The 22971-nt window shown below is 47.8% G+C and overlaps 1 protein-coding gene across 1 annotated transcript in view; it reads right to left on the reverse strand.

Annotated features, from left to right (window-relative positions):
• The window catches only part of TENT2 (terminal nucleotidyltransferase 2), a 693839-nt gene that overhangs the window by 291983 nt on the left and 378885 nt on the right, over positions 1 to 22971 (reverse strand). Inside the window, exon 10 of the mRNA XM_085632248.1 lies at positions 19992 to 20035. Within this exon, the coding sequence (XP_085488374.1) occupies positions 19992 to 20035 (44 nt within the window). The remainder of the gene's footprint in view (positions 1 to 19991; positions 20036 to 22971) is intronic.

A 22971-nucleotide genomic window follows, 5' to 3' on the forward strand; every position in this document is an offset into this window, starting at 1 on the left:
GTGCTTCCGTGGACGGACAGAGAGATGACTTCTCCCTGTTGAGAGTCAGGCCCAGATTGCTGAACAGACGCGTACATGCATCGACTATCTTCCACTGCAGGTCTGGTCGAGGCATTCAGCAACCAATCGTCCAGGTAGGGGAAGATCTGGCAATGCTGCTTCCTGAGGAAGGCTGCCACCAGCGCCAGCACCTTGGTAAAGCTTCTCGGAGCAGACCTAAGTCCACACGGTAGAACTTTGAATTGGAAGTGGCTCTTGGCTACTATAAACCGTAGAAACCTCTTGTGGGCTGGATGAATGGGTATGTGAAAATACGCATCCTCGAGATCGAGAGTGGCCATAAAGTCCCCAGGGTTGAGGAGACGTAAAATGTCCTGGAGAGACACCATCCGAAAGGATTGTCTTATGAGTTAGGTGTTTAGCTCCCTGAGATCTAAAATGGGGTGCCACTTCTCCAGCGTCTTCTTGACCAGAAAAAATCTGGAGTAGAAACCCTCTCCCTTCTGAGAAAAGGGGACCGGCTCTACAGCTCCCTTGAGGAGCATCTGATGAACTTCGAGCCGCAGAAGACGCAGATGTTTCGAAGGCATGGCAGCAGGGGGGTTGAAAGGTGGTAGATGAACAAACTCCAGCGTATGGCCACAATGAATGATGTTGAGTACACAACGGTCTGATGTTATCCGTTGCCAGTTGTGGAGGTATTGAGATACCCTACCCCCCACAGATGTTGTCGGGGAGGAGGGTACAGCAGGAAGAGCCAGAACGCCGCTATTGTCATTTAGTGGTGTCACGTCCCTGGCGATTCGGTTTCCCTCTAGAGTTAGACCTAGAGAAAGAAGAGGTCTGGCCTTGTCTTTGATGGTAAGATGGACGAAGACTGAGGCGTTGAACTATAAGTAGAGTATCATTGCTGCTGGTATGAACCCCTGTAGGTTGTAGTATTTCTTCCTCTGGCTCCACGGAATGGAATCTTTCGATATTGTAGGGTTCCCAAGGATCTTGCCGTCTCTTTTTGATGTCTTGGAGGGCATCATCAATAGGTTTACCAAATAATGCCGCCCCATCAAACGGAAGGTCCAGGATTTTGTTTTGGACCTCCAGGCGGAACCATGTCGCCCTGAGCCAGCCTTGGTGCCGAAGAACAGCTGCACCTGCCAGCGAGCAGAAAGCCATTGTGGCAATGTCCATTACGCAGTCAATCTCAGCTGATGTAACCTCTCCCCTCTTGCAAGATTTTATTTGCTGCCACCTCGGACTCTTGAGGCAGCAGGTCTAGAAATGGTGAGAGGTCACACCACATCGGACGATCATTTCTGCCAAGAATCGCCAACACATTCGCCACTCTAATCAAAAAAATAGCCATTGAGGAAAATCTTTTCCCAGCATTATCTAGGCGTCTGCCTTCTTTATCAGGAGGAGTAGTAAGGGGGGGCAGAAGGGTTGCGTGATTACCTCTGAGCAGCCTGCGATATCACCGAATCCGGCTTGACCTATTAAGGATGTTGGACTGTCATCAGGGGCCTTCTATTTTTTGTCCAGGCGCGGCAAGACTGGAATGACAGTAGCCGGATTCTTCATTGCCCTTATTCCTTCCTCCCAGATGTGGTTGACAATAGGAATGGAACGGACCGTCTTCCTATAAGGTTCTTTAAAATCATAAAGAAAACACTCGATTGAAATGAAGGCATGGGAAGTCGAAATCTGTGTGAGGCTCTCTCTAGCAATTTGTGAAACCCCCCAATGTCTGCCGGGGGAGAATCAACTGCATCCAGTGTAGGAGAAGCTGGGTCCGGTATCACAATCATCCCATTCCACACACTGGTGCGGCCTGCTGACATCGCCATGATCCTCATCCGAGCAATCATCCTGCACCTCTGGAACCACCGTAGGTATAACTGGGCTGGTGACTTGCGGCTGTGATGCCATCTGGGACGGTGGCACTGGCAAAGCCACAGAAGAAGCTGGCGGAGCAGACATCTTGCGTCAAATGAAGCGAAGGAGGAGGAGGCTGGGAGAATCTCCTTCTATAGTCCAGCAACATGCCCTGAAGATCCGCCAAGAGGGAAGTAGGAACAGAAATCCTCTCCTGGCCTGTGTCCTCCTGACGATGAAAAGAGTGAGGATATGAATGCCAATGAAGGTATTCACCTTCAGAATCAGTGTCCTGGCACTTGACTAGAAGCTGTGAGAGGCTATTGGCATAGCCAAAAGAATCATCCTCTCCCTCAGAATCCTCTTCCTCTTCCAGCAACAGCGCGGGAGGCAGGGGGGCCACCCTCCCTGGCGAAGTCATGTCAGGCGTGATTCTCTTCAAAGAAATGGTGATTCTTTCCGTTGGCGAAGAAGTCGTCGACGGTACCGTCGACACTCGTGCTGTCGTTGTTGATGCCCTCGTCGACGACACCGTCGTTGCAGCTATGTGAGAAAGTGGGTTTCTGTTGCAGTAACCCCCCCCTTTTTTGCCTAATAGCTGATGCACTTTTCCTTGTTGTGCCCTGGGCTCCTGCCAATCAGGTGCCCAGGACCTGTGTTCCTTCCCTAAAATACAAACTCCCAATTGGCAAACCCTGGCCACATGTCAGCCCCTAGTAAATGGTACCCTAGGTACCCAGGGCCTTGTGACCAGGGAAGGCCTCTAAGGGCTGCAGCACTCATTGTGCCACCCTTAGAGGCCCTGTACCCTTACACACACACACTGCCTTTGCAGGCTGAGTGTCTGGGTGCAGGACAAAACAAAGAGTCGACATGGCACACATCTCTGTGTGCCATGCCCATCTCCTACACTGCCAAGGCATATGTCAGCCACCCCTCTGGCTGGGTGCCTTATGCCTATGGTGTGGGCACAGGAGCAGGAGCCCTGTGCCCCTACAGTACCCAGGTCCATTCATGGGCACTGTAAGTACAGTGCTGCCATTCACAAGTACATGGTGCTGAGAGCTCGTCAAACACGAGCTCCACAGCACCATGATGGCAACACTGAAGACTGGGAAGTTTGGTATCAAACTTCTCAGCACATTAAACCCACACTGATGCCAGTGTGGGATTTAATGTACTAAGCACCCCAGAGGGCATCTTAGAGATGCCCCCTTACAGCCAACCTACAATCCACATCTGCTCTGAGGCTGCCCAGGCTGCCACACAGCAGACACGTTGCTGGACCCCTGGGTGGGAGAGCCCCTGCTCTCCCGGGCCTGCAACAATGCACATCCTGGGTGAGGTGAGAAATCTCCTCCCCCAGGATGAGCAAAGGGAAGCTTCAAAGGCATGCCGCCAGTTGGAGTTTCCCCAGGCCACTGCAACCCCCCACTCTGGCGGGAAGCTTGGCCGGAAACCCCATACAAGGACAGGGGATGTGCCAGCCTGCCCACCCCACCCTTCAGGTGGGGGAGGCGAGGTGAAGCACATCTCCGGGCTCTCGCCATCTTGAAGATGGGAGGCCCTACCCTATCAGGATTAGGCTACTGCCCCCCTCCCACAGGAGAGAGGCAGGATAGGGGGTGTACCCACCCCAGGACAAGGACCCATTGGTCACTGGCCTTCACCTACCTGTAACGCCCCTAAATCTAGTATTTAGGGGCCCCCTGAACCTTCCTTCCGCAGATTCCAGATAGAAACCTACAAGAAGAGCAAGAAGAAAAAAGACCTGCCCTGCAGCTGCTAAAAAGAGGAAGACACCAACTGCTTTGGCCCCAGCCCTACCGGCCTGTCGACCCTCGAACCTGCTCCTGCTCCAGCGAGGCATCTCTTGTGGCCAGCAACCTCAAAAACCCCGGAGGACCTGGCTACCTTTGACCTCTGATTCCCTGGGACTCCCATGAGTAGAGGCTCTACTCGAGAAACCTATCCTTAACTCCTGGCAGCAGCCCGGAACCGCGGACCCAACACACTCTGCACCAGCCAAGCCTGGCCAGTGCCGGAGTGGACAAAGACCCCGAGGACGACCCCACGGCGACTGTGACCCCGAGTCCGGCACCCAAGGACCCCCCCTCGACATCCTGGACGAAGCCTGCAGCCTCAGAACCGAGTGCCACCCCAGCCGCTATCAACCAGAGGGTAAGATTCCCGACGTCAAAAGGCACCCCTGCACCCGGCGCCCTGCGGCCCCCTGTGCCCAATCCCGGGGTACCCACCTAACCTACAACTACCCAACTTACCCCTCGAAGTGGTGGTGGCACCGGAAACATCCTCGTCCCCGAGCCTGCAGCCTTTTTCCAAACCGGAACATTCCCATTGACTTCCATTGAGCGCCCGACGGCTCAAAAGCACCCTGCACCCAGCCGCCCGAGTGGCCCTGGTAGTGCACTCTCTACACTAACTTACTTCCCCACTTGCCCTGAGTAAGTGACCAGGAGCCCAGCTCCCACAGACGCGTGGCTTGCCAGACAGCAGCCACCAACCAAGGCCCCCCTATCCCTCATAGGATAACATTGGGCCTAACTCACTATGCACCCGGCCGTCCTGAAACCGCTGAGGGTGAACCAACTGTACCTACCTGACACTGGGGGACCCCTGAGTCTATGCCCGGAATTTCAACTCTGCCAGTCGAGTACTTACCCTTAAACCGCTAACTTCATTTTCCTCATAGGGTAACATTGACTGGCTTTTTCTTCAAAAATCTTCTAAGTGTGAACTTTTCAAAACTGTAAAAATTCACCAAAAATCAGCCAAGTGACAAAAACGAATTTACTCACCTGTTCCTGGGTGAGCTCCCAGTGCTGGATCTTGGTGCCCAGCCCTGACCCTGAAAAGTACTCACAACTATACTTACCTCTAACTCATTTTTCTCCCATAGGAAACCATTGTCTGCTTTTCTGTGAAATTTCTTCTAAGTGTCTATTTTTACAAATTTGAAATATTCTTTTAAAATCGTACCATTTCTGCAAACGAAATTACTTACCGGTTTTTTATAAGGACCCCAGTCCTGGGTCTAGGCACCCAGTCCTGGATTACTAAAGTAACGAGAAAGTACTCTACCTGCAATGTGAATTTCTTGCCATAGAGATCCATTGAATGTTTTCTTTGAAATATTTTCTAAGTGCTAACTTTTGAAATAGCTAAATATTATTTAAAAATCATTACAGTTACTAAGTCGACTTTCATCACTTGATTCTGAATACTGACCCAAGGCTGGTTCTAGGAGCCAGACCTGGAATTCCAAAAGTAATCTGAAAAGTAATTTATTACAAATAACCTGAATGTACCATTGAGCTCAATGCATTGTGATGTTTAGGAAATAGGATTGTTTATTGCAACCAACTGTGACTGTTTACAAAAATTCATTGCTTAAGACAAAAAGTATTTAGATGCAACCTCTCATTCTGAGAAAGTATATTTTTATCCCCTTTGTGGTTCTAAAAATAAAACAAGCATATATTTTATATATATAAATCATTGGCCTAGAGTTCAGTTATTGAGTGTGTGAAACCATTTGCTGACTGAGTGTGTACAATAAATGCTTTACACTGTCCTCTGGTACTGCCTTACTGCTCGACCAAGCTACCACTTTTGAGAGTAAGGTCATACCTAACTTTGACCTCTATCAGCCTCTGGGGGACTGGGGACTCTGTACACCCTGTACCTATTAGGGAACAGTATATACAGAGCCACTTTCTCACAAGCTACCGTCGACGACACCCTCGTCAACGTTGATGATCTAGTCGTCGACGAGCCCGCCGACACCGGCGTCGACAGATGGAGACTCGAAGGTACCGTCGACGAGCCTGTCGACGGTGGTACCGTTTTAACTTGTACCTTTGCCGCCTTCGGCGACGGAGTCTTTCGGAGCGTCGACGATTGACTATCTTTGTCAGACTTCTCAGATGTTAGAGAAGAAGGCTTTTGGAAAGTTAAAGCAGACTCCACCACTGCTGCTGTTGAAGGCAGTCCTTCCCTCTCCTTGGCACCATGGTGAGGAGATTTGCTAGGACTCAGGCTCTCAGACTCGCGGGGGGTCTTTTTTGAGGCCTTTGCGTGACGCTCTGTAGATGGTGATGAGGAAGTCCTACCCCTCTTCACTGACCTTCTGGACGAAGTGGCAGATGATGAATCCTCGCTGTCACTTGACAGTGTTTCCTTCCTCGACTTCAGCTTTTAGAGCCAGGTGAGGAGGCGACCCTCACGGTCCCGGAGAGTCTTCGTTGAAAAGGTGAGGCAGATTTTGCAGTCCGCTGCCTTGTGGTCAGGATACAGGCAGTAGATGCAGTCTTTATGCCTGTCCTCCACATACAACCTTTTCTTGCCACAGGTGGAACAAGCCTTAAAAAGGGCTTTTTTCTCTTTGTCAGACATTCCCAGAAGAAATACCCAACAAAACTGAAGAAAAAACTGCTGAAAAAAACAGTAGAATAGAGTTGAAGTGAGCAGAGCTCAAAGGAGACTACCTTGCACAACGTGCGGTAGAAAATCTGATGATCTCAGGAGGGTTCTATGGGGTGAGGCTAATCTGATTGGTTGTTGCATTGTTTTGGTCTCTTTTACAAAAAGAGGTTAATATGCTACAAAAAGAGATGAGGCCTAGGCCTTTTTCTTTCTCTTTTGTACCTACTGCTATGGTATTTTGGTTACCGAGACTCCCATTCTGACGATGGGGAATGATACAAGCTATGGGAATCTATGAAAGTTACAAATACTGGAGAACCAAAGTTAAAAGGTAAGTAGCTTGTTTTCTTCCTTTACTACATCAAGGAACAGGGGTTTACTCGCTGTATTTCCTAATACCCAAAAAGGACGGGACTCTAAGACCAATACTCGACCTCAGACCCCTCAATCTGTATATACACTCGGATCATTTTCACATGATCACTCTCCAACAAGTGCTCCCACTGTTGCAGCAAGGAGACTTCCTTGCCATACTAGATCTCAAGGGGGTAGCTGTAAATTCCAGGCAGTACTCATACTGGATAATCTGTCTTACCCACTTGTCTGTTGTGATGGAATTCCAGACAGGTAGAAACTGTTATAATCTTCCTCCGACCGGAGTGGAATGGTCTGGGGGGAGTGGAGGGAAGTCGCTGTTTTGTAGTAGGGGAGGTGCGAGTGTTGTGGTTACCTCGGCCTCTCCCTTTATTGTTATTTCCTATGTATCCACCTCTAAAAAATCCTCTATTGGGGGATGTTTGTGTAGTGGCTTTAAAGGAAGATGAGGTGTCTGTGCTCATGTTCTTGGAGGCTCCTCTGTAAAAGGAGCGATGAAAGGAGCCACGTGTTTGCGGAGACTGTAACGCACCCATGGACTTGGCAGTCTCTGTGTCTTTCTTCATTTTTTCAAGAGCAGGGTCTACAGCCGGTCCAAATAGTTGTTCTTGGTTGAACGGCTGGTTCAGGATGGTTGTCTGGACCTGTCGCTTAAAGCATGAAATGCGCAGCCAGGCATGTCGTCTGACCAGTACACTGGTATTGATGGATATGGAGGCAATGTCTGCTGCCTCAAGGGCACATTTAATTGAAGCGTTTGATATTAGTTTGCCCTCTTGGATGAGATCATTTGCCTGAGTTTTGTATTGGTCAGGTAAATGCTGTTGTAGGGTTTCCAGTTGGTCATAGTGGACCCTATCATATCTAGCCAGCAGTGCTTGCGTGTTGGCTATGCGCCAGTGATTGGCGGCCTGCCCAGCTACTTTTTAGCCAGATGCGTCCAGTAATTTGGATTCCTTATCTGGGGGTGGTGCATCCCCGGAGGTTTGTGAGTTGACGCGCTTTCTAGCGTTGGAAACTACTAGAGAATCCAAAGGCAGTTGTCCCTTAATGTAAGCAGGGTCTTCAGGAGCAGGTCTATATTTTGTATCTATCCTAGGATTAAGAATCAAGGCACGTACGGGATCTTTGAACACGTCAGGGGCATGCATAACGACTCCTTTAATCATTGGTAATATTTGCACTGTTTTTTGGGACTGCTCAAATGTGTCTAAAAGGAAGTCCTCCTCTGCTGTGTCTGAGTGTACTTTCACACCGTGAAAAACGGCAGCCCTATTAAGCAATTGTCCAAAACCAATATTATCATCTGGGGGAGATGGTTTTGAGGGGTATGGTTGGGGGGTTGGGAGGTCTGGTAGATCTATTGGGACAGTGGAATCCCAATCATCTTGTGGTGGGTGGTCTGGATCTGTGAATGGATCTCCCCCCGCCCCTAGGTGGTCATCATCATCATCATCATCATCATCATCATCATCATCATCATCATGTGGTGGTGTATGTGTTGGGGAAGTTACAGGCAAAGGTGGTGTAACAGATTTAGGGAGAGGAAGGGGGTTAGAAGGAAGTATAGGAGAAGAAGGAGGCATACGTGATGTAGCAGAGTCCTTCACAGGCACTGGAGTGGCATGTGCGGTGTCCAACTTCCTCTTCTTGAATGGCACAGCTGTGACATGTCCTGTTTTAGGATTAATATAGATCTTTTTCTGCTTAGAATCAATAGGATCCGGATGAAAAAGTTCCTCTTCCTCGATGACCGCTTTCGGTGTCTATTTTTTCGGTTCCGAGCGGGACTGTTGAGTTTTATGCTCTTTGGCCTTAAGAGGTGTGGTAGAATCCTTAGGCTTGTCTTTCGGTTCCGAGGATTTCGGTTTCGGAGTCGAGGCGGGATCTTTAGGCTTAGAAGCGTTCAAAGCTGGTTTATCCACGGGCTTGAGGTTTTCGGGCCGGTTTGTGTTTTGACGTGGAAGGAATCGGAACCAATTTCGGAGCAGAGTGTTCCTTTGGCTTCGGTGCCGAAGGCGCCGGTGGGACAATTATATGCGGTTTGCTTGGTCCCGAGCTACCGGAAGGTCTGTCTTTTTTCTTCGGAGCCAGGCACAGAGGCGGGGCTTCTGAAGTGCGTTTTCGGTCACGACTGGGGCCAACAGGCGAAGTCTTGACCAGTGCCTTTTGTTTTGGTGGTGGGGTTGGGGTAGAGCAGTAGTACTCACTCGTTGACCAGGAGTGATGGGGTCGTCTGAGTCTTCTGCCTCCGACACTATTTCGAGATGCTCTGATTCTTCCTCTGGGACATCCGGGCCTTCATCGAAGATGTCCTCTGGTTCCGGAGCTGATCTCTGCGCCATGATGTGTCGTCGAACCCTTTTATCTCGAATAGTCTTCTTCGATCGAAAGGATGCGCAGGCTGGACATCTTGACTCATCGTGTTTTGGCGAGAGGCACAGGTTGCAGACCTTATGATGGTCACTGTGCGGGAACTTTGCACCACGCTGGGGGCATTTCTTGGCGGTATCACCTTTTTTAGCCCTTCCCTTTAGCCCATGAATGCTTTGATGACGGGCACTCGAAATAGCGGTAAGTGTTGCCTATTTTAAAGGTAGGCTGCTATGGCAGCAAGATGCAGTCAGATGGATGTATAGGCCAATGTTGACTGCTGCAAATATAATAGGTAGCACAGTATATTTTGTATGGAAGCATCAAGAGGGTTGATATGATTGTTATTGCAATAGATAACAAAACGCTTCCACTTAGCTGCATTATTCTTGGAAACACGACCTAAACCCCAAAGGGTCCCAACTGATTTTATTGTCGACCTAGCAGGAATAGCACTCAAAAGAAACTATTTCAAATTTGAGGAGGCATTCTTTATGCAGGTCAAGGGCACCGCCATGGGGTGTCCCTATGCTCCAGAGATGGCGGTGCTCTTCATGGCACTCTATGAAGACCGCTTCATATTTAACAATAATCCATACGCTGGAAATATTGGATCATGGTATCGTTACATCGGGATATCTGGTGCCTTTGGGAAAGCTCAGAAGAATCATTGCTCAACTTTTTAGAATGGCTCAATAATCGACATGCTGATATCAAATTCAGCATGACGAAAGATAGGAATCGCTTGACATTTCTAGAATTAGAAGTGTTTGTAGGGGGGAGGAGCCAAGATGGCGACCGGAGCAGACGCTTGAGCGCCCGGCTCCGTCGGCCCTTGGCCTCGGACTATCATCCTGATTCCTATCCTCGCCGATTTTCGAGGTGCACCGTGTGCGACGACGCGCTGACCGCGCCGCCGCTTTCCCGGAGTCTTAGCCCGCCCGGATGCCAGAGTTTTTGGTGCCTTTGTTCTCCGCACTGGACCCCTGCTCTATTGTGGCCTTGGCCGGCCCCCTGGAAGCTCCGCAGTCACCGGACCCGCTGTCGCAAACCTGAGCCCCGCGGCCCCGATCCCGCCTCACACCACGGACTGTCGCCTGATGAGCCGGGGGAGAGACGCCCGGACACCTCCTGCACCCTGCACCTGACGGGCTGGAGCTATAGGGTAAGCCCCGGAGTGGCGGGTCTCCTGGCCCGCTCTGTGGACCGCGCTGCGGAAGGCTGCAGACCCCCCTCTTCTATCGCCTAGTCGGCGGCAAAGAGAGCCCGAGGGAGGGGAAGCGACTGTTGGCTTTCACCTGTTGCGGCGTAGACCTGATGGGAATTGCCTCCTTGTAACGACCCCCCCCTGGCCACTGCACCGTTCAGCGGTAAAACATGGCGTTGATTGCCTGCTCGCTGTCGGGGGGTGATGCTTTGGTCTCGCCCGCTGCCCGCTTCGCCCTCCCTCTACCAGACTCTAGCTCCACGGTGCCGTCCCGGAGTGCTGCCGATGTGGGGGCGCAGCTTCCGCTGACATGCGGCTCCGTTCTGGCTGCCCTGCGGGACTTTCGTCTGCAATTGTGTGCTGGCTTGCAAACGCTGAGTGAGCGGTTCGACTCCATACTGTCGGATGCGGGTCGTGAGCGCCCCGTTTGGTATCAACAAGACATGGGTCAGCCGGTGCTTTTGTCCTCTTGCGGGGACGCAATGACTGTGTATAACCGTGCTACACTGGTGTCTGCAACTGGCTTTCCCGGCACCCAGGATCACTCGCTCTCCTGTTCAACTGCGGACACTTTGCTTCCCCGTTCATCGCTGCCTGCTTTGTTGTTGCCTGCCTCACCGCGCCCGCAAGAGTATCCAGCTGAGCGACACCTGACGTCCTCGAGGAATCGTTCACGGTGGGCTACGGCTTCTTTTATGTGGAACTCCTGTACTTTACAGGCCAGGTCTGGATTTTATGTGGTGCAAAAGGGGACCTCAATAAATGATCGGCGGCCATTTTGTGACTCTACTTCCCCATCTTTTCCCCAGCGGCCATATTGTCTTTGTTTGCACGGGATGCGGGGCCTTCATGTGGGGGCTGGTCTAATCTTAAGCCCGCGATCGGGCCAGGGCTAGGTTGAGTTCTATCATCAGGGTTTCACGGATGGACTGGACTCGGACTGGAACTGTTTGCATATGTTGTGCGCACTCGTCGCAAATTGTTTGCCTTCATTTAAATTGCTGTGACATGCTATCTACACACGACCGCTTTTGGGTGTAGTGGGTTTTCAGTGTGTGGAGGCGTGGCCGGCCGGTGGTTCCGGGCGCTCTGAGGTTACGTGGGCTCCTCCCCGCTTTCCTTTCTTCTTTGTTTTCTTATTTTCTTTATTCTTTTCCTACTTTCTCTCTTGTCTATATTTCGGGTTCATTGGGCGACAGGCACTATGCTGGGGGGGGGGGGGCAGGCCGTAGCCTCCGCATTGGTGTAGGGTGGGGGGGTAATTCACTGTTTCTTTTTAGTTCTATGGGCCTTTTTCTTCTATGTCTCTGTGCTATACTTGTTTCGATTCGGGGTCCGGGGGTGGGGTGAATTGAGTGGGGGCGGCTTTGGAGGGGTGCGTATTTACTCATGTAACTATCCTGTTGTCTAACTGCACCGCCTCACTGTCTGAGATTTTCTATGGTCGTTTTAATGATGCTGCTGTTTCCCCGTGTGGTGAAGCCATCTTGCGGACTCGAATCTCCTTCGTTCTATCCTCTACTGACTTTTTTCTCGCAAAAATCATTTTAAAAACCTTAAAATTAACCTTCACTTCTCCTTCCCCTGGTGTCAAGGATTTCTCCAGTGTATACCTCTTGAATCGTTGCACGCTTGACCATTGATGCACAAGGGATGTAATGTTTGACTCCGTGCTTCACCGTATTGTGGCCGGCCGGATGGTTGTAGGCCCGTATTTGTTCTTTTACTATGCACAAATAAAGGTTTTTAAAAAAAAAAAAAAAAAAAAAAGAAGTGTTTGTACACGATCGGAAATTAACTACAACCCTACACCGCAAGCCTACTGACAAAAATACTATTCTAAACTATCGGAGTTTCCACCCAAGAAGCCTGAAGGACAATTTGCCATACAGCCAACTACTAAGAATCAGGCGCAATTGTGCAAGCAAGGAAGATTTTTTGATACACGAGGACGTCCTGTGTGAACAACTTAAAGCAAGAGGATATCCAAAAAAGATGTTTAAACATGCAACAAAGAGCATGGTATACACCCCGAGAGGAGCTACTAACCATAAAAGTAAAGAAACCTCTTGACAAATTGGTATGTGTATCCACGTATGGACCACATACCCATACATTTCGGAAAGCCATTTTGAATAATTGACATTTGCTCATGGGCCTTGAATGCCCCTTGGAAAAACTTCTTTTTGCTTTGAGGAAAAACAAAAAGCATTGGCGAACGCTTAATTCGTGCCGACATGCAACATATCAAAGCTAGATCTGACCTGAGAACAATGTGGAATCTCAAACCAATAGAAGGCCACCACAAACGTGGCACTAGTTCGGCCTGTAACAACACTGTTGAAAGCACTGAATTTTTGTAAAATCCCATCAAATGGGTACACAAAGAGTTTACAAATTGTAAGACAAGAAATATCGTGTATGCCATTACGTGTCCATGCCCAAAGCTGTGGGCAAGACATCGCAACAATTTAATCAGCGGATTGTCCAACATCGATCTAGAATCAAACAAAAAGTTCTAACGGCACCCATGGTATCCCACTTTATTGAGAAGGGACACACTGAAAAAGATTTTGTGTGGACAGTGTTGTCTGGGATTAAATCATCCTCCAGAGGTGGCGACACTGAAACACTCCTTCAAAAAAGAGAAGCGTATTTGATCACGAAATACAACTGTGTCATGGATGGCCTGAACGAGATGTCAGAGCTACATAAAATGTTACGCTAATGTCCTCTGTAAATCACTTGGGTATAATAAGCAGCATTAATTAAATGTTGTGATCACTGTTAATGAAAAAATACACAAACTTAAAAATGTTTCTACCCTTACACAAATATATCCTAGGTATCAACTCCATCACTAATGAGAAGTGACGATAAAATCTCCAGTGTATGCTTAAAATTAAAAAAAACATAACATCTGTTGCTAAATTGCGAAAATATATTTTCCGTTTAAAGAAATTCCTTTTAAACAATCACTAGCAGGAAATTACACATGATTCAAAGAAGTGCTTGTTCTTTGCCCTCCTTGTATTAATAAATAAAGTTTCGTTCTCATATGAAGGACAACTACTAATCCCAGCATGCACTGCTCAGATAGTCGTAAACGCTTCATGTCAAACAGGATATAGTTTCGCGTTAATCACATTGGTTTGGCTAAACCGAGCAACCCAACGGTTGGTACCTTGCACACGGAGCGCTACATATGAAAAATAGGACAGCCCAAAGTAGTAAGTGTTATGCATCTACATCGCATACACATTGGCACGGGAATTAAATAGTTCGCAAATACATTACTCTTTTTCTTTTCCCTTTGACTTGGAGATTTATCGTACGCACGCTTTGGGGAACGTGATAAACAATCAACGCACACGGACTTACACTGAATTAAGTAAGTGCGCATATTAGAGATCTCCGAAGCGCTTTTGAATAAAAAAGGTTTACAGCTTACAGACTGCAACACAAGTTACTAGTTAAAATAAAAGAAACACTATGTCGATTCTCTTGCAGCTAACTTGACAGTCGCGCTGCACCATCTCGTATCTTGACACAAAGTAACTGCCCAGAGAGACTGAGTAATCTTGTAATTCTTCCTTGACAACATAAGCTCGTCAGTGAAACTATTATCCACCTTTGATACCTTCGATTAAAAATAAAAATATCTCTCATACAGTCATTTTGATCCATTTCTTCTGGATTTCCAGGCTCTGTATATATGAAAACTCGTACAATCAAGAAAAATAAGAACCCCACTAAAAGTTCAGGTAAAATTAGCTCTAACCTAACGATGTTAGTACATATATGGAAGAGAAAGGGCCACATTTATTTGAGGTAATTTGATTTAATTTTAATATGCAGGTTACACCGTGCTTTTAGCCCTGACGAAAATCCCTAATTTAGTGCTGGGATTGGAAACTCGTCGGCATGTTCCACCTTCCTACGCCACTAAGGACTCAGAGTTGCTTTTGACCTCTGTTGAGGGTGTTCTAACAATAAATATACCCCACGGAGCTCTAATTTTTCCAGTGTGGCAGCAGTTCCCGAATGGTAGATTAAGCTTTTCCCTCTGGTCTCTGGAATTGCCTTGTATGATTCAGAATACAAGTATACATATGAATATTTTGCTGGTGTAATTTTTTGTAAAAACTATTAATGTTGTTCATTTGTTCACATGTACTGTATGTGATTTTTTTGCTATTTCACATATGTTTTTGTCTATATCACTTCGTGTAGTGAAATGTGTTTCATTCAGACATAAGTAAATGTTTCTTTGAATGCTTCGAAACCTCTAAAAAGAATGTAATTAACGACATTCCGAGCTTCAGAATTGTTGTAGCTCACGTCTGCCTAAATAAAAAGCGGTTTGTGAATTGACAGCCAGGTTCTCTTTTTCTCTCATTATCCACTTAGCTGCATAGCAGGCTCATGTGGTAGGCTTTCTGGCCTCTCGAATAATGTTGATACAGTCTGGTGGAAGGTTGAGATCGCAAGATTCAGCTGTTTGGGATATGGGTGTTTGATTTCTCCATGGCTGTGTGTGAGGAGACTGGGAGTTAAATGTAATTTTTTGTGTGGTACCAGAGAGAGTTCCAACGGGGTTGTGAACCAGGGTTGACATGCCCATGTTGGAGCTATTAGTATGAGTGATGTTTGCCTGAGTTTCCGAACCACTGATGGAATGAGTGGGAGAGGCGGAAATGCATAGGCAAACATCCCTGACCAGTTCTTCCATAGAGCGTAGCCTTTGGAGAATGGGTGTGGATACCTGGAGGCAAAGCTTTGGCATTTTGTGTTTTCGGGTGTTGCGAACAGGTCTATGTGAAGGACTCCCCAGGCTTGAAAGTATGGTTGGAGAACTTGAGGGAGAAGTTCCTACTCGTGTATCTGATAACTTTGCCTGCTGAGGAGATCCACAATTTTGATTGTTAACTCCTGGGAGATGTTCTGCTAAGAGATAAATGTTGTAGTGCATCGCCCACCTCCAGATGTCTTGGGCTAAGTGGGGCAGTTGGAGAGAGTGTGTTATCCCCTGCTTCCGTATGTAATACATAGCTGTCATATTGTCAGTTCGGACTAGTACAGCTTTGCCAGACAGGTCATCTTGAAAGGCTGTGAGCACTAGAAAGATTGCCATGAGTTCCAAATGATTGATGTGAAGCAACCTTTGCTGTAGGCTCCACCGCCTTTGTACTGTGTGTTGTTAGAAGATGAGCTCCCCAGCCAGTAAGGGACGCGTCTGCTGTTAACACTGTCTGCGGAATCGGGTCTATGAATGGCCGCCCTTTTTGACAGGTTTTGTGTGTTCCACCACTGCAGAGAGCGAGGAGTAAAGCCGCTTACCAACACTAGATCGGTTAATAGACCTTGTGACTGATTCCACTGACTGGCTAAACACTCTTGAAGTGGACGCATGTGTAACCTGGCGTGGGAAACGATCATGATGCAAGATTCCATCATTCCCAGCAGTTGCATAAATACTCAAGCTGGAAGTGACTGATTGGGTTGAAATTTGAGAATGAACGCCTCAATGTTTCGAATTCTGGCTGCATTGGGTTACACTAAAGCCTTTGGAGTGTCTAGAGTGTCTCCTAGGTAGTCCTGAACTTTCTTTGGCTGAAGATGTGATTTTAACACATTGACTGAGAACCCTAGCTGTTGAAGCAGCTGCATGGTTACTGAAGTGTGCTTGTAACATTGTTTATATGTGCTGGCTTTGATGAGCCAGTCATCCAGATTGGGAAAGACATGTATGCTTTGTCTTCTGAGATGAGCAGCTAATACCGCCAGACATTTTGGGAAGACTCTGGGGGCAGTGGTGACTCCGAATGGGAGTAACTTGAATTGGTAGTGCTGACCTGCTACCACAAACCTGAGAAATTTGCAGTGAGCCGGATGGATTGGAAAATGAAAGTAGGCGTCTTTTAAATCTAGAGTAGAAAGAAAATCACCTTTCTGCAAAAGAGGCAGTATCTGTTGCAGTGTTACCATGTGGAAGTGGTCTGACTGTATGTAAAGATTGAGTTCTCTGACATCCAATATGGGTCTGAGAGAGCTGTCCTTTTTTGGAATTAGAAAGTAAAAGGAATACACACCCAACCCTTGATGTTTTGGTGGTACGGGCTCTATGGCTTTTTCGAGTAACAGGGATTGTACTTCTTGTTTGAGAAGGTCCAGATGATCCTATGAAAGTCTGTGCAACTTTGTGGGAATGTTTGGAGTGTTGATGAACTCCAGGCAATAACCAGAATGGATAATTTGGAGAACCCATTTGTCGGTTGTTATTGAATGCCACTTTGGTATAATTGTGACAGTCGTCCCCCTACAGGTGTTAAGTGGTATGAGAACTATGGGCAACTCACTGTTTTGTATTGGCGGGCGAGGTACATGTATTAGAACCTCTACCTCTGCCCTTGCCGTTATTACCTCTGTAATTGCCTCGAAAGAATCCCTTGGAACCTGAGGGCTGGTTATTGCCCTTATAGGTGGACGCAATGTCAGAGGAAGTATTTTAAGATCCTGCTCGATAGAAGGAGTGACGAAAGGAACCATGCCCCTGTGGAGACTGAAGGGCTCCCATGGATTTAGCCACTTCAGTATCCTTCATTTTAGCCAGTCAAGTGTCTCTTTGTCTGGGGGTGGTGTGTCTCCAGTAGTCTGGGAGTTTGCCCTTTTACGTGCATTAGAAACTACTAATGAATCTAATGGCAGTTGACCCTTTATGTAGACTGGATCTGATAGAGCTTGTATTTTTTATCTACCCTAGGGGTAAGGATAAGTGCTCTAAAAGGATCCTTAACCCCTTCAGCGAGGCGCGGATTTCCGCGCCACGCTGAAGGTTCTGAGCGCGGGCGGGGCCATGACGGAACGGTTCCGTCATAAGCACAGCCCAACCGACGTGCATGACGGAACCGTTCCGTCATGCGCGTCGAAGGGGTTAAAAATGTTGTCAACCTGTCTGGTCATGCCGTTCAACATGGGCAACATGTGTGTAGACTTGTGTGGTGTAGTGTCTCAAATAGGAAGTCCGCTTCAAGGGATTCTCTATGGAGCGGGACTGCATGGTAAGTAGCAGCACTACTTAACAAATCCTACACTGTCATCTGGAGGAGAGGGCCTGGTAGGATATATGTCTAGGTCGTTGTCAGCGGGAAAATCAGTATTATAGTCATCCCACACGTCTCCAGGCTGATCGTCATTATTATACCCATCACCATGATTGTCAGGTGTGTGGTGGCGAGTGCTCAGGTGGCGGAGGAGGAGGAGGAGGAGGAGGAGGAGGAGGAGGAGGAGGAGGAGGAGGAGGAGGAGGAGGAGGAGGAGGAGGAGGAGGAGGAGGAGGAGGAGGAGGAGGAGGAGGAGGAGGAGGAGGAGGAGGAGGAGGAGGAGGAGGAGGAGGAGGAGGAGGAGGAGGAGGAGGAGGAGGAGGAGGAGGAGGAGGAGGAGGAGGAGGAGGAGGAGGAGGAGGAGGAGGAGGAGGAGGAGGAGGAGGAGGAGGAGGAGGAGGAGGAGGAGGAGGAGGAGGAGGAGGAGGAGGAGGAGGAGGAGGAGGAGGAGGAGGGGGAGGGGGAGGAGGAGGGGGGGATGGATTTGTCCTGACAGTTCTCTCCTTCAATGGTATGTGGTATTCCTCTTCTGTAGTAGCACCTCTCTTTAAAGTCACTTTAGTGGTGATATGTCCAGTCTTTGGGTGCATAACCAGAATTTTTTGTTTCGGATCCGGTTTGTCGAGCGAATCACCGAAATCATGCTTTTTAGGTGACTTCAGCGTGTCCTTGTGTTTCGGCTCCGAATGTTTCGGTGCCGATGGTTTCTTGGCTGGAGTTTTCAGATCCGAAGTTTGTTTCGGTGCCGACGGAGGGTGTTCGGTGCCAGACTTTTTCTTCGGCTCTGAAGCCTTTGGCTCAGTGCCTGATTTGGCATGGGGCTTTTCAGACCCGGAAGGCTTTTTACCAGGCTTCGGTGCTGAGCCCGTAGGCGGGGGATCGGAAGCTTGTTCTCTGCGTCCACCGGGGCCCAAAAGCGCAGGTTTGTCCGAAGCCTTTTTCTTCGGTGGAAGTGGAATGTAGGGCGAAGTAGGGACTGTACTCACGGTACGTTGTCCATGCGGGATGTCTTCATCCTCGTCGGAGCTGTGTTCGGAAATGAAGATGTCTTCCTGTTCCTCATCGGCTCAGATAGGCTCGCCGCCTTCCTCCTCATCCGATTGCGGTCCGAAAAGGTCCGGAATGGAGCCTGTTTGTTGTCTTTGCATGTCACATCGTCGGGCCCGAAGATCGCAAAGTGTCTTTTTGGAGCGGAAACCTCGGCACGCGTCGCAGTGGTCTTCTCTGTGGTAGGGTGACAAACAAAAGTTGCACACCTCGTGCGAGTCAGTGCACGGGTATTTCGCGTGGCATAGAGGACAGATCTTGAAGGGAGTCCGTTCCATCGATTGCGAGTCATACCAGGGGTTAGGCCCGACGGCCTACCACAATCTCTCCATTCGAAATTGTCTTTAGGAGTCAGTGTCCGAGAAGAAAGGGGAATGCGATCGGAAACAATACAGCCGAGTGGGAAGTATTACATGCCGAGAAGGACCGAAGGATCGATGTCAAACCGGAGTGCAGCAAGTTACATCCGAACCTGACGGCGAAAAAAAACAATCTGAAGATGGAGTCGATAGCCATGCGCACTATCACTTAAGGGAGGAGTCCCCTACCTCACGATTAGGGAAAACTTCTTCCAAAAAAACAAAGTGCAAACATCTGGTCCCAACACTAGATGGCGATCTTATGCAAAGCATGTGATCTACAGCTCACATGCCTGGAACAAGTAGTTCCCTAAAAGTGAGTAGAGGAAGAATATAAGTCAGCCAGTCAAAAAAATTGTAAAGTCGCTATGGTCTTGGGGAGAACGTGTTGGCAGTAAAGCCACTGTAAGTTCTTCGTAAGCCCTGAAGAGGTCTTTTTCACAGCCAGACAGCTTGCGCTGTGTAGCAGGTGAGACCTAAAACGGTGTGCAAGAAGAGATGCACGTGCACCAACAGGAGGCACATTTTGGGTGGTGACAGCATGCCAATGGAAAGAAGATGATTACCTTCTCAAAGTGAATCATTCGGAATAGGTTAGCAGGGCAAGAACCTTGGAGTTGATGGTTTAAGAGTAAAGATTAAATCACGAAAATATTTATGCTAGGTTTCATTGACTGGAAAGGAGTGGCCAATTCTCCATAGGAATAACACATTGTACTCAAATTTGAAAGTATGGGTAAAACTCCGACCTAGTTAGGGATGTAAATGACTGTGGTGTAGAATTCAGGAATATCAGGTTACACAGTTAGTGCATAAGAAAACTGTTTAGCAAAATAACTCCAAAAACCAGAGCAGTAATTGAAACTCTATGGTTACACGTTAGATTGACACAGATTGTCACTTTAAGAGATGCCGCAAGTCCTTTGACTCCATAGAATGACCTTTCCTGCAATAAAGAGGCTTTGGATCAGAAAAGCCATGGTACACTTGTTAAAACTGATCAATGCAGTCACAACAGCAAGCATGCTCCTATATCATGTAAGCCTGTGTGTTTCAATGTCCTAATATTGTGTTTATGGTTGCTGTAGTCTGCTATTTCAAAAATTGCCAAAGTTCTACTTTCAGTGCAAATCTATCAACTATGCTGTACCAGGTTTGTAAATAAAAAGTAATATCACAGCATTAACATGACATTTATAGGACACTTACTGGGTATTTTCTTTGAAGAGATGGAAGTATAGGTTCAGGTAGGGCTAGAATAAACGTAAAAAACAGGTCGAATTAACTATTTACATACATGCACTGGGAGAATACTTACTTATAGGACAAACGTTATGCATTATGATTACAGGTAAAGAAATATGGTTTACATATCAAAACCTATAATATTGTCAGCTATTTGTTTATGGAAAAAAATAACAGAAGGACTGCAATATTAAAAGAGGAGAGAGCAGACAAAAGAAAGACAAAAGGGACTTAGCTGGGAATGTTCACCAACTTTCCAGAATGACATATGAGGCAAGTATATGAGAAAGGTATGCAAGAGAAGAGGCCACAGGCCAGCTAAGAACCTACGGGCCACAGAAGAGTCGCACAGACAAAACAAAGGAGGTCAGATAAACTAGAGCGAGAAAGGAGGGGCACAGGTACAATGGAAACGGGATGAATTCAGACAGGATAAATAAATATTAGAATAATCAAGCAGAGAGTGGGCAACTTTTAAAGCTCATATTTTAGAACATCCCCAGAGGCTTTATAGAGGCTCAAGTAGATAATACTAATGCTCTCTTTTGGGGTAGTGTGGCAGTTAGGCTTATCAGAGGGAAGTGCTAAGCATTTGTTGTACACACACTGGCAATAAAAAATACACACACTCAATGACTAAATCTGAGACCAATGGTTTGTAAAAATAATACTTTTAGTATATTATATAGAACCAAAGATACTTTGTTGCATGTAAATACGTTTTGCAATATCAATGCTTTTCAATGTAAAAAAAAGTGGACAGTTCATTTTTCAACAATACAATGTTATCCTATAGGATGAAACAATCAGCAATATGCAAGTAAGTAAACAATGTACGATACAGAGTTTCTGGATAAAGAATCAGTACCAGGTAAGGCGTATGTAAGTGACAAAGCTGCACCACCAGCAGCACTGGGGCAGCCGGGTGCAGAGTTCAAATTCTGTATCGCGTGCCAATGTTATCGAAATGAGAAAGGGAGCAAAGTGGTACTACTTATAGGTAAGTAGCACGATTTGGTAACCCAGTCTCTGGGGGTTAAGGTAAGCACAGGAGGGGCCACAAGTCAGCACCAAACACACACCTCCAGCGGCACAGGGGTGGCCGGGTGCAGACTGCCAACACAGCGTCAGGAGGCCAATGCAAACCAATGAGGAATCTCCAAGTCGGAGAAAAGCCTGCCGGCTCAGGCCAGGAGCCCAACTGAAGGGAACCCGCAGCTAAACAGGTATGTTGGGATCTGCTGGAGTGTCGGGACACCATCGGTTGATCTTCCCAAAGCCCAGGAGCTCTGGGTGCAGGGGTGTCCTTTGGTGTCAGAGAACAGCTTACTGGTGCATGATGCGGTTGGGGGGCTGGGGTCATCGTGCAGCGTCTGCAGGCATCCACGTGGAGCCCAGCAGGGCTCAGCCCATGTTGGACTCTTGCTCAGAAATGCTGGGGAACCTTTGCTGGACCAGTGGGCCATTGGGACTCGGGCTGTGGGCGTCGGAAGTCGGTTTATGCAAGCAGAGCTTTTGTCTTTTACAGTTTGTTTTCTTTTGGACACGTTTTGTTTTTTTACCGAGTTCTATATAGCGCTAACTTGACCCAGTATCAGAGAGCTTTACATAGCACCAGTTGCGTTACATGAGGACACATTCATTTTTGTTAGGCACGGGGAGATTAAGTGATTTGCCCAGAATCACAGGATGTTCAGCGTCATTGCTCAGACTTGAACCCGGTTCCCCCGATTCGAGGTCGACTGCCCTAGCCATTAGGCCAACTCCTCTCCCCTTTCTAGGCTGTTCCTGCTTGGGGGTAGGTGTGAAGCACCTTCACCCAGAGAAGGCTTTGTTTCACACCCACAAATACACCAGGCTCCCACCTCAGGGGGTCAGAAACATTACTAGAGGTAGCAGGCTGGTGGGGACCAGTTAAGCACAAACTAACAAGTTGGTAGGATTTCAGGGGGCACCTCTAAGGTGCATTCTGGGCACATTTCTTAATAAATCCAAAATTGGCATCAATGCGATTTTATTAAGCGGAGGTGTTTAGTACCAAACATCTTGGAATTCAGTGAAGCCATCATGGGGCTGTGGAACTCGTAGTGACAAGCTCCCAGCCTATGTACTCAGCATGGCTTTAATGTGCACTTATAATGTCAAAGAATGGACTTGGACACTATAGGGGCATATCTGCTCATGCAGGTATGCCCTCACATGAGGTATAGTGCACCCTGCCTCGTGGCTGTAAAGACTGCTATAAGGGGGACTTACCTGTGCCTCTTGCAGTGCCGGTAGGCCTGGCATACAGGGATGTGTGCCAGGTCGACTCTTCACTCTTATCTGCACCAACACACGCAGGCTGCTGTGGCAGTATGCCTGTGTTTGGTTAGAGGTCTCTTAGGGTGGCATAATACATGTTGCAGCCCTCAGAGACCTCCTCTGGTCACAAGGCCCTTGGTACCACTGATACCTTTTACAAGGGAATTATATGTGAGCCAGTGGAGTGTCAATTTTGGTAACAGTTACTATTTTGGGCAAGAACACAGGCACTGGGAACCTGGTTAGCAGGAACCCAGTGCACACTCAGTTAAAGATGCATCATTGTCAGGTAAAAAGTGATTGGGTTAACTTGCCAAAAAGGGTACTTTCCTACCCCCACCTCTCCTAAACGAAAGAGCACAAGACTAACCTTTCCCGAAAGAGTCTTAAATGTCTAAGTGGAAGATCCTGGCAAGTCCATCTAAATAGGCATGGGCAGTCCCGGGTATGTGTTCCATTGTAAAGTCCATTCCCTGTAGGGGGATGGACCACCTCAAAAGTGTTGGGTTTTCACCTTTCATCTGCATAAGCCATCTGAGAGATCTATGGTCGGTTTGAACAAGCGAGTACCAAACCGGTATGGTTTCAATTTCTTCAGGAACCAGACCACTGCAAAGGACTCCCTCTCTATTGCACCCCA

The sequence above is a fragment of the Triturus cristatus genome, chromosome 2_1, assembly GCF_964204655.1.
Source record: "Triturus cristatus chromosome 2_1, aTriCri1.1, whole genome shotgun sequence".
In the NCBI taxonomy this organism is placed as follows: Eukaryota; Metazoa; Chordata; class Amphibia; order Caudata; family Salamandridae; genus Triturus; species Triturus cristatus.